This window comes from Malus domestica, chromosome 15 (genome assembly GCF_042453785.1).
Source record: "Malus domestica chromosome 15, GDT2T_hap1".
Taxonomy (NCBI): Eukaryota; Viridiplantae; Streptophyta; class Magnoliopsida; order Rosales; family Rosaceae; genus Malus; species Malus domestica.
Genome location: NC_091675.1, coordinates 55,926,371 through 55,940,967, shown reverse-complemented (window position 1 = coordinate 55,940,967; position 14,597 = coordinate 55,926,371). Strand labels below are relative to the sequence as shown.

At 45.0% G+C, this 14,597-nt stretch overlaps 1 protein-coding gene and 1 long non-coding RNA gene across 5 annotated transcripts; both read left to right on the top strand.

Moving 5' to 3' along the window:
* Nucleotides 1-245: 245 nt before the first annotated feature.
* On the top strand, nucleotides 246-1,562 carry LOC139192140 (uncharacterized). 4 transcript variants are annotated; one of them, XR_011575991.1, is made up of 5 exons: nucleotides 246-461; nucleotides 546-643; nucleotides 751-824; nucleotides 908-1,005; nucleotides 1,181-1,562. It is a non-coding gene; the product is annotated as an uncharacterized lncRNA (long non-coding RNA). The 4 variants fall into 4 exon arrangements; XR_011575993.1 differs by having other exon boundaries at nucleotides 253-461; nucleotides 762-824; XR_011575992.1 differs by having other exon boundaries at nucleotides 253-461; nucleotides 732-824.
* Nucleotides 1,563-2,308: 746 nt separating this feature from the next.
* Nucleotides 2,309-4,890, top strand: LOC114826796 (uncharacterized). The gene is made up of 4 exons (XM_070813546.1): nucleotides 2,309-2,336; nucleotides 3,244-3,399; nucleotides 3,486-3,961; nucleotides 4,042-4,890. Coding segments are annotated over exons 2-4 (1,131 nt in total). The 5' UTR covers nucleotides 2,309-2,336; nucleotides 3,244-3,398; the 3' UTR covers nucleotides 4,696-4,890.
* Nucleotides 4,891-14,597: the final 9,707 nt, after the last annotated feature.

Sequence of the window (14,597 nt, the reverse complement as noted above, 5' to 3'; positions counted from 1 at the left end):
CCGAATGAGGTGTCTAGCTAGTAGTCAATGTCATGAGTAGGAAAACTTCACTTGTTTCTTTTCGAAGTGGTAACCCAGGGCTCTTTCTTCATATATTGTTTTTTGTTATGAAGATGTGTTAGGCCCAAAGAAGTGGAGGCTAGGAACTTTTTTTTTTTTTTTTTTTTTTTTTTTTTTTTTTTTTTTTACTCCCTCCCTTTTTCTTGTGTCATTTACATGGGTGTATTCGAATGGAGCTGAATGAGGGGTAGGGTATGACTCATTATCATGTGCCATGATTTTGTCTTCCTTTAGCTTCTCTTTTGCTTTGCTTTAGTCTTCCTTTAGCTTTTCTTCAATATAACACCATTTTCTGTGGCTCAGATCGCAAAACCATCTTCATGAAAGTTGTTCCTTAGCTCGTGAACTACAACATATCCGAATTGGAGATCCATCGGAGCAGTACAACTCCAGAAATTCAGGTATGATGAGTGATTGTTCGTCATTTGTATATCAACGCGTCAGACTTGTTGTGAGCTTCAAAAACTCCATTTTCTCTTGCTCAGATCAACATACTTTCTTCATCGAAGTTGTTCCTTAACTTGTGAACTACAACATATCCAAATTTGAGGTCCCTCGGAGCAGTATAACTCCAGAAATCCAGGTATGATGAGTGACTGTTTATCATTTGTCTGTCAACCCGTCAGATTTGTTGTGAGCTTTGAAACTCTATTTTATCTTGCTCAAATAAGCATGCTTTCTTCATTGAAGTTGTTCCTCAGCTTGTGAACTACAACATATCCAAATTTGAGATCCCTCGGAGCTGTATAACTCAAGAAATTCAGGTATGATGAATGACTGGTTATTATTTTTCTGTCAACCCGTCAGATTTGTTGTGAGCTTTGAAACTCTATTTTCTCTTGCTCAGATCAGCATGCTTTCTTCATTGAAGTTGTTCCTCAGCTTGTGAACTTCAACATATCCAAATTTGAGATCCCTCGGAGAAGTATAACTCCAGAAATCCAGGTATGATGAATGACTGGTTATTATTTTTCTGTCAACCCGTCAGATTTGTTGTGAGCTTTGAAACTCTATTTTCTATTGTTCAGATCAGCATGCTTTCTTCATTGAAGTTGTTCCTCATCGTCTCTTTCATAACATATCAAAAATTCAGAATGAACTAATGGTTAAATATTTCCAGATCTTCGAAACATCACAGCAGCTTCGAAATCTGCAAGAATCCGACTGTCATGCTTGGAGCTTCAACACTTTAATTTCCGTGGCTCAAACAGAAATGGTTCCTTCTTGAAAGTTGTTCATCTGCTCAAGAACTAGAGGGTGTCCAAAATTCAGCTCCATTGGAGAGAAGCAGCAGCTGCAAAAATTTGATAGAGAAAAGGAGGCGAAGCTTTGTTGGATTTCTAGGCTGGGGAAGATTCCAGTTTTTGTAGCAACTTCAGTACTGGTGAATTGCTTGTATTTTTGTCCATAACTAAATTTTGGACTTTGAATTATTATTTGATCTATCATAATATGTTTGGGAACATATATAAGTGAATAAATAAGAAGGAAGATTTTGGGCCCTTGTGGGTGTAAAACAAAAAATGTTTAGGTTGTGTGAACAAAATTTGTTTATTTGGAGCAAGGTTTTGTGTTGAAGCTTTGTAGGTGAAGCTTTCTAGGTGAAGCTTTGATGGTGAAGCTTTGTAGATGAAGCTTTGTAGATGAAGCTTTCTAGGTGAAGCTTTGATGGTGAAGCTTTGATGGTGAAAGTATGTAGATGAAGCTTTCTAGGTGAAGCTTTTTTAGGTGAAGCTTTGTAGGTGAAGCTTTTTTAAGTGAAGCTTTGGGCCCTTGTGAAGCTTTGGAGGTGAAGCTTTTCGGGTGAAGCTTTTTTGGGTGAAGCTTTGTGGGTGAAGCTTTTGCGGTGAAGCTTTGTGGGTGAAGCTTTGGAGGTGAAGCTTTTCGGGTGAAGCTTTTTTGGGTGAAGCTTTGTGGGTGAAGCTTTTTAGGTGAAGCTTTGTGGGTGAAGCTTTGGAGGTGAAGCTTTTTTAAGTGAAGCTTTGGGGGTGAAGCTTTTCGGGTGAAGCTTTTTTTGGGTGAAGCTTTGTGGGTGAAGCTTTTTTGGGTGAAGCTTTGTGGGTGAAGCTTTTGAGGTGAAGCTTTGTGGGTGAAGCTTTGGAGGTGAAGCTTTTCGGGTGAAGCTTTTTTGGATGAAGCTGTTTTTTTTTTTTTTTTTTTTTTTTTTTTTTTTTGGCGCTTGACACGGTCTTCATTTGCTTGTTTTGTAGTGACTGTGGAAGACGGATTGCTTTCTGATTGAGAAGGGTTCCGGCATCGCTTTGCACCATCTTCATGTGGGTAATATAGGAACTTCCTTATGTTTTGATCATGCATGTAGTGATAGAATTTGTTTCTTCTTATTGTAGATGTCAGAGCCTGGAAGTTCTAGTGATGAGGGCTCTTCTAGCTTTAGCTCTAAGTCTGAGTCTGCAATGTCGGAGTCTTCAGGGTCTTTGTTAGAGTCCGGTACTAGAGAAACATTGGATGATCTTCCCAACCGTCAAACTTTAGCTATTGCTAGTTCTTCCTCCATGGCGTTGGGTGAGGGGGTTGTTTTTGATGCCATACCCATAGTTCGCTCTGAGTTCACAGCAGACCATCTAAAGAATAACTTGTTAGATAATGAGAAGCAGGTTGAGGCGCTAAGGCAGTCATGTAATATCCCTCGTAGTGTAGGGATACGTTTGGTACATGATGAAGAATGGCCTTCTGAGCCTCCCCAGGGTCATGTTATGTTCTACACCCAGATATTACTGACTTTAGGGGTGAGACTACCTTTACATCCGTGGTTGCAAAAGATGTTATCTTTGATCGGATATGCACCTGGGCAACTCAATCCTGGTTTCTGGGATACTTTGATTGGATTTTATATCATTTGGATGGAGTGTGGGTTGTGTGAGCCTTCCTTCCATCAGTGGCGTTACTGTTACAAGATGCGCCCAGCAAAATCATGCACTGGTTATGCCGAGTGTGCATGTCGGAGTGAGAGAGAGCGTATTGTGTATGGTAAGAAAAAGGCATACTACACATGGAAAAACCGTTGGTGCTTTCTGTATAATGATTGGGAGTATGATAAGGGTGTCACGCCTGAGCGACGTGTGCTTACTCACTTCCAGACTGTAGGTTGTAACGTATCAACTGTTCGTACTATTTGCTATTTGTTGTGGTCTTTTCTTGCTTCTAACACTTTGCTTCATGTAGTGACGCGGGGCACCATCCAACTGTTTGGGCAGGAGCTATCTGACATAGAGAAGGTGTTGAGGGTGCCCAAAGAGGATAGACACTTAAGCAAGCTACGACCCTTATTTCGTCGGTACGGTTTCCAACCCTTAGTTTCCGAGAGCCAGGGACGATCGAGTAAGTTGTATCCTTCATGTAAACTTAGCTCAATTCCTTACTTTATTTGGAAAGTTGTATTTCTTATTTTGATTTTCCTTATGCAGTGGAGAAGGTAAGCAAGAAAACAGGGACTAGCACCCATAAAAGGAAAGCACCAGTGTTAGTTCCTTCGGAAGACATCCTACCGCATAAGAAAATTCATAAGTTCCGAGGGGAACCATCCGTTAGACCTAAGTCCCAAGATGGGGTCCTTAAGGGGCCTGCCTTTAGGAAGACTGGAGTCGAGACCGTTGATAATGCTACTGCCGTAGTTGCAGGAGAAGGGAGCCGACTGTTGCCTCATCCTCTTACTATGGAGCACACTGTCCAGGAAAGTGATCCTGGTTCCCGCCATGAGGGGAAAGGCAAGGAAAGAGCTGGCAGTGTCCCGTGGAAGGACTTGAGGGTTGCCACGCGGCCAAAGGATTTTGGGGATATCAACAATTGCTTGGCAGGGCGTCGATTCGCCTTCGATGAGCTCGGAGAGCCCTTAGCTAAGGATGAATCGGATTGCGACCGGATGTTGAAGCTGTCTTCATATGTGAGTGTTACTTTGTCATTTCCTTACTTTTTCCTCTTTATTATCATTATTTAGGTAGTGATGATCGTCTTGCCATGCAGGTCATGGCCGAGTATCACGACAGACTGCAAGAGGTTGAGCGGTACAAGGCAAAACTGAAGGAGAATAAGCAGCTTGTGGACGAGGCCCGAAGGAATAAGGGACTTTTGACTCAGGCTCTCCAACTGAAGGATGAAACCATGGAGAGCTTGAAAAGGCGAAATGGTGAGAACCTAAGGCTTAAGAAATTGTTTGAGGCAACTAAAAAACAGTTGGAGGTGGCTACCTTGGAAGTATCCAAGGTTAGGGGAGAATTGGATGGTGCCTTAGTTGAGATTTCTGAACTGGAGAAGAGCATTCCAACTGAAAGGGAGGCTGCTGTGCAAGAATACTTAAGTTCTTCGACCTTTCATCTTGCTATTAAACCCTACTGTGCTCAAGAAGCTCGCTTTGAAAAAAGGAAATGGATGGCCGTCCTTGATCGTTATGATGATGGGAGCATTCTTCGAAAATACCACGAAGATATAGATGAGCATCATCGAAAGGGCGAGACATTTGTCCTTGCTGTTGATCCTAGCAGCGAAGATGAGTCTGATAATGAAGGTAGTGCTGATGCACAGACTCAGCATGGTGAAGAGGATCTTGGGGATGCAGAGGATGATGGTAGGACGCGGAATGATACTGCCAGGGGTTCGGCTTCAGATGAGAATGAATAGCAGTGTCTTTACTATCTGCATGTATTCTGGATGTAGTAGTCTGATGTGTGTATAACATGTGCCCATGTTATAAGCTTGAGAGTTTTGGATTTTAGGTGTTTATGAGTGTTTGCACTATTATTAATGCATGTTTGGCTATGTATGAATAGATCTATTGTTTGGATATAAGCCATTGTTTGGTTGTTCCTTTCTTTGTATAGTCTTGTCGACACATACTTAGATTTTGTTTCGTGTTGGATATATCTGCTTTGAGGTTTCAACACTTGAGTGTTCCCTTGCTAGGAATGTAAAAGAGTGAGGGCTGAGTTGGCTAAATTACCTCTTTATTGAATTCATTGCCAAATGGCCTTCATTACATAGGATGCCGAACGGCTATAGCTCAACACTTGTACATCGTGAGTCTATTTGTAGTAGTACTTCAAGTGATCAGCGTTCCATGGATGGCCAAGGGTCTTGCCATCGGAGCTTCTAAGTGTGTAAGAGCCAGGGCGACTGATGCCAATGACTTCATACGGTCCATCCCAGTTTGGACTAAGTGTGCCTTCACTCGGGACTCTGTCGCAGAGTAATCTTTTCTTTAAGACCCAGTCTCCTATTTTGAAAGAACGAAGCTTGACCCTAGAGTCATAATAGTTGGAGATGCGCTGCTTGTAGGCGACATTCCTCAAGTGAGCTTGGTTTCTGTGTTCCTCGACTAAATCCAAGTTGAGGGTGAGTTGTTTGTCATTTTCACTTTGAATGTAGTTCTGGACTCGGAATGTTGCTTGCTCGAGCTCAACAGGGACAACCGCCTCTGTGCCAAAGGCAAGTGAGAATGGAGTTTCTCCTGTTGAAGTCCGATATGAAGTGCGATATGACCAAAGAACTTGGGGTACAAATTCTGGCCAACAGCCTTTAGCTTTGTCCAAGCTGGTTTTCAAAGTGCGCTTGATTATTTTGTTGATGGCCTCAACTTGTCCATTAGACTGGGGATGAGCTGGAGAGGCAAAGCATAAGCTGATGTTGAACTTAGAGCAGAACAACCTGAACTTCTTGTTGTCAAACTGTCGCCCATTGTCAGTGACTATCGCATTGGGAATGCCGAATCTACAAAGGATGTTCTTCCACATGAAGTCTTCTATCTTTGCCTCAGTAATGGTTGCCAAGGGTTCTACTTCAGCCCACTTTGTGAAGTAGTCCACTGCAACGACTGCGTAACAGACTTTGCCCTTCCCTGCCGGCATTGGGCCGATCAAATCAAGTCCCCACTGGGCGAAGGGCCAAGGGCTGATCATAGGAGTAAGAGGCTCTGGAGGGGAATGAGGAATAGTTGCATATCGTTGACATTTGTCACATGAGCGGGATACTTTGATGGCATCCTGGTGGAGTGTTGGCCAGTAATATCCTTGGCGAAAAGTCTTGTGTGCTAGAGACCGAGATCCAGCATGATCTCCACAGACTCCCTCATGTATTTCCCGAAGGACGATTTCCGCCTCGGCAGGCGTAAGACACCTTAAGTATGGCAGGCTAAAACCTCGCTTATAGAGTTGATCATTGATGATCAGGTAGCGGGTAGACTTGTATCGAATTTGCTTAGCCTGGACTTTATCATTTGGGAGGGTGCCATGAGCAAGGAAATTATAGATCGGGGTGATCCAACTATCCCCCTGTTGTAAGTTGCATACTTCTGCGGCCATGGTGCTTGGTGTTGCCAACAGTTCGACATGAATTTTTCTTCCAATCTTGTCTTCCACAGCTGAGGCGAGGCGAGCCAGGGCGTCTGCATGACTGTTTGCCGCTCGAGGAACTTGGGTGATCTGGTAGTGGAAGTGCTTGAGCAAAAGTTGTGTTTGCGCAAGATATGCTGCCATGGAGCTGTCCTTAGCATCAAAGTTGTTGGTAACCTGGTTGACCACTAATTGGGAGTCACTGAAAATATCAATTTGTTTAACCCCGAGGTGTTTGGCCAAACGTAATCCTGCTAGAAGGGCTTCATACTCGGCCTCATTGTTTGATGCCTTGAATTTGAAACGAAGAGCATACTCCATTGCTACTTTGTCGGGCGTAGTCAAGACTAGTCCCGCTCCACAGCCCTGTTGGTTGGATGAGCCATCAACATACAGACTCCATGCTGAGGTCGTTGATTCTACTTTCTGAGCTTCCGAGGGTAATGAAGCCACTGCTTCAGGTGTAGAAGCAATGTCAACCGGATATGTGAAGTCGGCAATGAAGTCTGCCACTGCTTGGCCCTTCTCAGCTGGCTTTGGTTGGTAGGAGATGTCAAACTCACCCAACGCTATTGCCCATTTGATCATTCGCCCTGAAGTGTCAGGACTTTGGAGTATCTGTCGAAGAGGATAATTGGTAAGCACGATGATGGAGTGCGCTTGGAAGTAAGGGCGGAGTTTTCGAGCAGACATGACCAATGCCAGAGCCAATTTCTCAATGTTAGAGTACCGTGTCTCCGCATCTTGTAAGGCTTTGCTAGCGTAGTAGACAGGTCGCTCAATATTCCCATCCTTTCGAATGAGAACGGAACTTACGGCTGAAGCTGATACCGATAGGTAGATAATGAGAATGTCTCCTACCTCGGGCTTGGAGAGTAGAGGGGCTTTACTCATGTACTCCTTGAGGTTTTTGAATGCCTCGGCACATTCATCAGTCCATGTAATGTACTTCCTACTTCCCTTAAGTGCTTTAAAAAAGGGAGCACATTTGTCTGTGGCCTTAGAAATGAACCTGGTTAAGGCTGCCACCTTGCCAGTAAGGCTCTGGATGTCCTTTGAAGTTACCGGTTCCTTCATGTCGAGGATTGCTTTGATCTTCTCGGGATTAGCTTCAATGCCTCGTTGGCTAATCATGAAACCTAAGAATTTGCCAGAGCCTACGCCGAAGGCACATTTGTTGGGGTTTAACCTCATTCGATACCTCTTCAAAATAGTGAAAGTTTCAGATAGGTTGGTGATGTGTTGGTCAGCATGTTTGCTTTTGACTAACATATCATCAACGTAAACTTCCATGCTCTTCCCAATCTGCTCGGCGAACATTGAGTTGACTAGTCTCTGATAAGTCGCTCCTGCATTCTTTAGGCAGAAAGGCATAACTTTATAGCAGTATAGTCCTCTGTCGGTAGTGAAGGCTGTGTGTTCTTGATCCGAAGGGTTCATGAGGATTTGGTTGTATCCTGAGTAAGCATCCATGAAGCTCAGGAGTTCACACCCGGCCGTAGAGTCTATAAGTCTGTCAATAAGAGGAAGAGGGAAGCTATCTTTCGGACACCCTTTGTTTAGGTCGGTGTAGTCAACACACATTCTCCACAAGACCTTTTGAAGCAAAATACTTTCTTTGGTCGGATTTTTCTTAACAAGGACCACATTTGCTACCCATGTCGGGTAATTGACTTCGCGGACAAAGCCTATGCCTTTGAGTTTTTCAACTTCTGCTTTCATTGCCTCGTATCGTTCAGCGTCATAAGATCTTCGCTTCTGTCTCACCGGCTTGATCTTGGGGTCAATACTCAAACGATGACAGATGACATCGGGAGAGATGCCTGGCATGTCCTCGTATGACCAGGCGAAGACTTCAGTGTTCTCTTTCAAAAAAGATATCAATGCTAACCGAAGGGGTGGTGACAATGTGGTGCCAATCTTCACCATGCGATCTGGATAATCTCTTGAGATAGGTACCTTCTCCAACTCTTCAGCAGGTTGGGCTTGCTGGGTGAAAGAGTCATCTCGAGGATCATCGGGTTGATTGTTGTTATCAGGAAGATCCAAGTTCGCTTCATCTAGGCTGGTCTTTGTGACTTGGTCATGTACAGACAGGGTTTCCTTGGGTCCGGGCAAGTGTTGTTGCTTAACTGAAGTGTTGTAACATGATCGTGCACTAAGCTGATCTCCTCTGATGTAGCCGTTGCCATGGGGGGTTGGAAATTTCATCAACAGCATATGCGTGGATACCATAGCCTTGAGATCATTGATGCATGTGCGCCCAAAGATGACATTGTATGCCGTTGGGCAGTCAACCACTAGGAAGTTAGTGGTAATGGTAGCCGTGTAAGGGCCTGTACCAATAGTAAAGGGTAAATGTATGCTCCCTAAGGGTTGCACGATATCACCGGAGAAGCTTATCAGAGGAGAAATCGAGCGATCGAGCAAGTGTTCAGCTACACTGAGTGCCCTGAAAGCTTCGGCAAACATGATATTGACCGAAGCCCCTGTGTCTACGAGGATTCGTCGAACATCAAAGTTGGCTATGTGAGCCTCCACGATCAATGGGTCGTTATGAGGGTAGATGATGCCTCTTTCTTCCTCAGGGTAGAAACATATCGGATCCCAGTTAGGTTTTTGATACTTCCCTCCCCTGATGTCTTCCACGTGAAACACTTGGTGACCAGGCCTCAGACTTCGTTCACTGTTTTTCATGGCCCTATTGGAAGATTCAGATATGGGTGTGCCGCCGCTTATGGAATATATGACATTCACCTGGCGTTGGTTACGGTTATCCCTTTGAGGGTGAAGAAGGAATTGATCAATTTTTCCTTCTCGTGCCAAAGCTTCAATACGATCACGGAGGATGATACATTTCTCGCTATCATGGCCGTTATGCTCATGGTAGCAACAAAACGTGCCCGCGTTATTCGGGGGCGTGTAATCTGGGTGCCTCGGCTTTGGCTTTGGTATCAGGTGAGCTATGCTGGGGTAAATGGCCGCGCATGTGGCATTCAAGGGCGTGTATGTCTCATACCTTGGGGTAGGGGGTATCTTGACGCGGGTTTGACCCACTGCATTGACTGCCTGGGGGCGAGCGTTATTGTGGCGATACCCTTGGTTATCGGGATAGTGTCCCTTACTCTTTTTACTGAAAGGAGAGTGGTGAGGATGGAAATCCTTCCTCTTGCCTTGAAATTGATATGTCTGTTGATTCGGTGAAGCATTATGCAAGGCATGGGGAGGTGCCACTGCTGTTTGGGAAGTCGAGGTCTTCTCATTTAGGTGAGTCTGGCTTCCACCTCCCACTTGTTGATAAAGGATGGTTGTAGGGGGTTTCTCCTGATATGTCTTTGCCTCGCCGGAGGCATGGTTATAAGCCTGCGCCATCACCTCAGAGTAAGTCTTCCAAGTATTGGCATTGATCATGTATTTAAAGAAACAATCACGTAGGCCTGCCGTGAAGGCTTTGAGGGCAGTCTTGTCATCTGCTTCGGCACACCGGGAGTATTCATGGCTGAAGCGGCCAGCATACATACGTAATGACTCGTCTGGCTTCTGGCGGATAGTGTACAAGTCATCTGCAGAGTGCAAGCGATCGGTTTGGAAAATGTGTTGGGAAACAAATAGTTTCCTCAATTCCTCAAATGAGTCTACCGTCTCAGGTGTAAGACGACAATACCAATTTAGAGCTCCACCAGAGAGGGTGGAGGGGAAGAGAAGACATCGCTCTTCGTCGGTGTGCATCCGGTATGCCATGGTGGACTCAAAGAGGTTAAGGTGTTCAATCGGGTCCTCTTTTCCAGTATAAAGTTGCAAGCCAAGCTTTTGCTTTGTCTTTGCTTGAAGGGGGGTGTTGAGGATCCTCCTTGTAAGAGGGCCAGGCCTGGGTTGGTTCCAGTCAGGTATTTCAGCCTGACGTTCAGCCTTCAACTTGTTTACTTCCTCAAGAAGTTGTAGGACAAGGGGGTCCTGAGCGGAGTTATGTGTCACTGGAGCTTTCTTTCGTAAATCTCCATCTCCTCTTGGAATTAGGAAGGTTTGATCAAGGGCATGTGATTTTTCCCTGGACTCGCTGTACTGGCTTCCAGGGTATGTCTGTCGGAACACCTCTGAGTCCCCTGTACCCTCATGTCTCTCTGGGACTTGTTGCCCCTTCCCCAAATTGGTGGCCGGCTTGGGCCGTGGCAGGGGACCGAGTCTCTCAGAAATCCTTGGGTCATTAATCTTTGAGCATATATGGATGGAATTCTCTCGACGTTGCTTCAGGAAATCCCGACAATCGCGAAAGACGGCTTTTGATCCTTCTGCCCCTTCAGTAAAGAGGTGTCTCCCTCCACTTCTCATGGTTCGGGTTGAAGCAACTGGGTTAAGAGAAGCCTCATGTTGATTATCAAGTCGAGGGGTAATCTGTTCCCTATCAGGGATATCTATGTCGAATGCATGTGACCCTCCATGTTGGAGGGCACCCAGTTGATGGTTGACTTCCACGGGGGCAACAAGCTCGCGTGTCTGAGCTTGCCTAGCTTCGTGGAGTGTCTCGAAGAGCTTCTCATATTGCTCCTGGAGGACCTCATTCTTCATTGCTATCTTGTTGTTCTGAGCTTCCAACTCATCGACTTTAGCTTGAAGAAGAACTCGTTTTCCTTCCTTCTTTCGTTGTTTCGCACTATGTGCAAGGGGGGTGTCATTCTGTGTGCTGTGGCTTCCTTCGCTTCCCATGCTGGAGAGGGATGCCTGGTCAAAAGAAAGTGTACGAATGATAGAAACCAGCTTGACACAGCTGAAGAGAGTAGGAATAAGTGTCGTTTCCCACAGACGGCGCCAAATGTTGATGCACAAAACCGGAGGTCTTGGAACAACAGAAAGTGTCAGGTTTTGTGACCTTCGCTTGGTTGCTTAGTTGCTTCAGTCACTAGTGAGGATAAGTACGTGAATGAATAGAGACAGAGAAGCAAACACAGGATGTACGTGGTTCACCCAGATTGGCTACGTCCACGGAGTAGAGGAGTTCTTATTAGTAGTGAAGGGCTTACACAAGTACAAAGGATCAAGCTCTCAATTTAGTGAGTTCTTGTGAATGATTTAACACAAAATGGCATTAGGCAATATTGTGGGGGAATGACCCCTATTTATAGAAAAACTTGTAGCTTTGTCACATTGACATGTGTCATGTTGTGATTGGTTCTTGATGTCGACACGTGCTGCGCTCTGATTGGCTTCTAATCTTGACACGTGTCGAGTAGTGATTGGCCTCCTGGTCGGAGGGGAACTCTTCTGGGTCCTTGACAGTATAGCGTTGGCCGGTGCTCGGTAGTTTCGGGATTGGTCAAGTATGGTACAAACAAAGTCCATCAAATCTAGAGTACGTTCGACCTTGATGATATGGGATACTTTTGCTGTTGACGGAATAATGAATGTGATCTGGAAAGGTGTCGTGCTGTAGTGATCTGTTTCAGCCCACCGTTGAACCTTCTGCTTCAATCTTTTGCATGGCAGAAGTGGTGTGCAACCTTTGCATTTAAATGGTCCTTCAGAACATTCCTTCATAGTGACTCATCCCCGTTTGGCAGCTTCAGTGTAAAGAGCCAATATCTGATCAACTGTCATGAGGTATTTGCCGGTGGAATTCGTGACCTTGACAGCAGTTGAGGATGAGTACTCGAGAGCAATGCTAAGTAAGCAACCAGGCAAAGGCTCCAGGCAGTCAGTTCCAAATTGGAGGTTTGATTTCAGGTTCCGACTGACTGCTCTCTTTCTCCTTGTCCTGCAGGTGTGGACAAGGACAAAGACAAAGACAGGGAGAAAGCATGATATGGGATACTCTTGCTTTCGACCCTGATGATATGAGATACTCTTGTTCTTGGTGTGGCTTATTTGCTGAGGTATTATCGGGGGGAAATAAAGCTGAGTATTTCGAGAGGTTATGTTGAGGGTGCCTTTTCGAATGCGAGAAAGGGTTGAGCATTTTTGCAGGTTTGCCTGTCCGTTGAGGAGGGAGGTCAATGTATATAGGGATTTCCCAATAACAAGTAGTAATGCTATTCCTTTACCCTTCTTGGTCACAGCAATGTAGTGGGAGCTGCCAGCTTCACGTGTTTTAATTTTGTCAGAGCACTTTGAAAAAGTGGTATGTGGTATCTGGAAAGCTGATATTACGTGTGAAGATTACAGACAAGCTTTATCTAAGGAAATCTGGCTCTCGAAGTTCTGAGAGTTGTGCCTCTTCGGCTTTCGAAGAAGCAATCCCGTCGAGGATCTGACTCTCGAGATTCGGAAAGCGGTGCTACTCCGGTTTTTGAGAAAGTAATTATGTTGGGAGTCTTTTCTCGAATGTGAGTAAAGGTTGGACGTTCTTGCCAACCTGTCTTGCCGCAAAACACGGAGGTCGACACACATAGGGACTTTCCAGTTGTCAAGCAGTGGTGCTGTTCCTTTACCCTTATGGGTAATAGTAGGGTAGCTGGAACTTCGAAATTCTCGTGCCTAAACTTTGTCAGAGATCTTTGACTAAGTTATATGTGGTACCCGAGGAGTTGATGGTGCATATGGAGAGCGGTGATTGAACAGTAAGATTCACGTGCTTTCTACTTCACCAGAAATCTTCGACAGATTGCCCGTAATTTCCGCAAAGCTGATTGTGCATGTGACAGGTGCTGACGAGGCTGAAAAAGCAGGTGCTTCTTCGATTTCTGAGATCGGCCCTCGTGGTCTCTGAGCAGCCCAGCTTTTGAAAAAGCAAACGCCTCTTCGATTTCTGAGATCGGCCCTCGTGGTCTCTGAGCAGCCCAGCTTTTGAGAAAGCAAACGCCTCTTCGATTTCTGAAGCTCCGTCGAGTGCAGATTTTTATAGAGGCTGGCATTAAGTTCCACAGCACACTTGAATCTCTACCAGTAGAAGCTCATTTCTTGCACTTCTAAGATCTTGATTTGTCTGACCTCTTCCTTCTTCAACACATTTGAAAATGTCTGGACCCTCCGACCGTCGTTTTGACTTGAACCTTGGAGAAGAGACAGCCACGCCTTCTCCAGACAACATATGGCGCCCATCCTTCATATCCCCTACTGGTCCTCTTACCGTTGGGGATTCTGTGATGAAGAATGATATGACCGCTGCAGTGGTGGCCAGGAACCTTCTCACTCCCAAAGATAACAGACTACTTTCCAAACGGTCTGATGAGTTGGCTGTTAAGGACTCTCTGGCTCTTAGTGTTCAGTGTGCAGGTTCTGTGTCTAATATGGCCCAACGCCTATTTGCTAGAACCCGCCAAGTTGAATCATTGGCTGCTGAAGTGATGAGTCTCAAACAGGAGATTAGAGGGCTCAAGCATGAGAATAAGCAGTTGCACCGGCTCGCCCATGACTATGCTACAAACATGAAGAGGAAGCTTGACCAGATGAAGGAATCTGATGGTAAGGTTTTACTTGATCATCAGCGGTTTGTGGGTTTGTTCCAAAGGCATTTATTGCCTTCGTCCTCTGGGGCTGTACCTGGTAATGAAGCTTCAAATGATGAACCTCCAATGCCTCCTCCTTCTGGGGTTTTGTCAAGTACTGAGGCTCCGGATAACCACCCTCCGGTGCTTTCTCTTTCTGGGGCTCTACCGACTGCTGAGACTTCCCCTAAGCAACCTTTGTGAAGGCTCCCTTTTGTTTGTTTATTTTGACTCATGTATATGTACATATTTGTGGCTTATCGAAAATATTAATAAATAAGCTTTGCTTCATTTCAACATATTGTGTTAAATACACCAAAGCCTTCTTCATAAAGTTCTTTGAATTTTTTGCTTTTGTTGAAACCTGTATTGTTGAAGCTTTGTGAGTGGAGCATGTAGTTTGAGGTAGTGTTCCCTTAATTTCCCGAGTGAGGAAAACTTCTCGGTTGGAGACTTGAAAAATCCAAGTCACTGAGTGGTTGTGAGACTGCCGAGTATCAAGGTGCAGTAGCATATGGTGGGAGTCCCCCAAGTCTTCAGGCGAAGAGAGTTGCCGAATGAGGTGTCTAGCTAGTAGTCAATGTCATGAGTAGGAAAACTTCACTTGTTTCTTTTCGAAGTGGTAACCCAGGGCTCTTTCTTCATATATTGTTTTTTGTTATGAAGATGTGTTAGGCCCAAAGAAGTGGAGGCCTAGGAACTTTTTTTTTTTTTTTTTTTTACTCCCTCCCTTTTTCTTGTGTCATTTACATGGGTGTATTCGAATGGAGCTGAATGA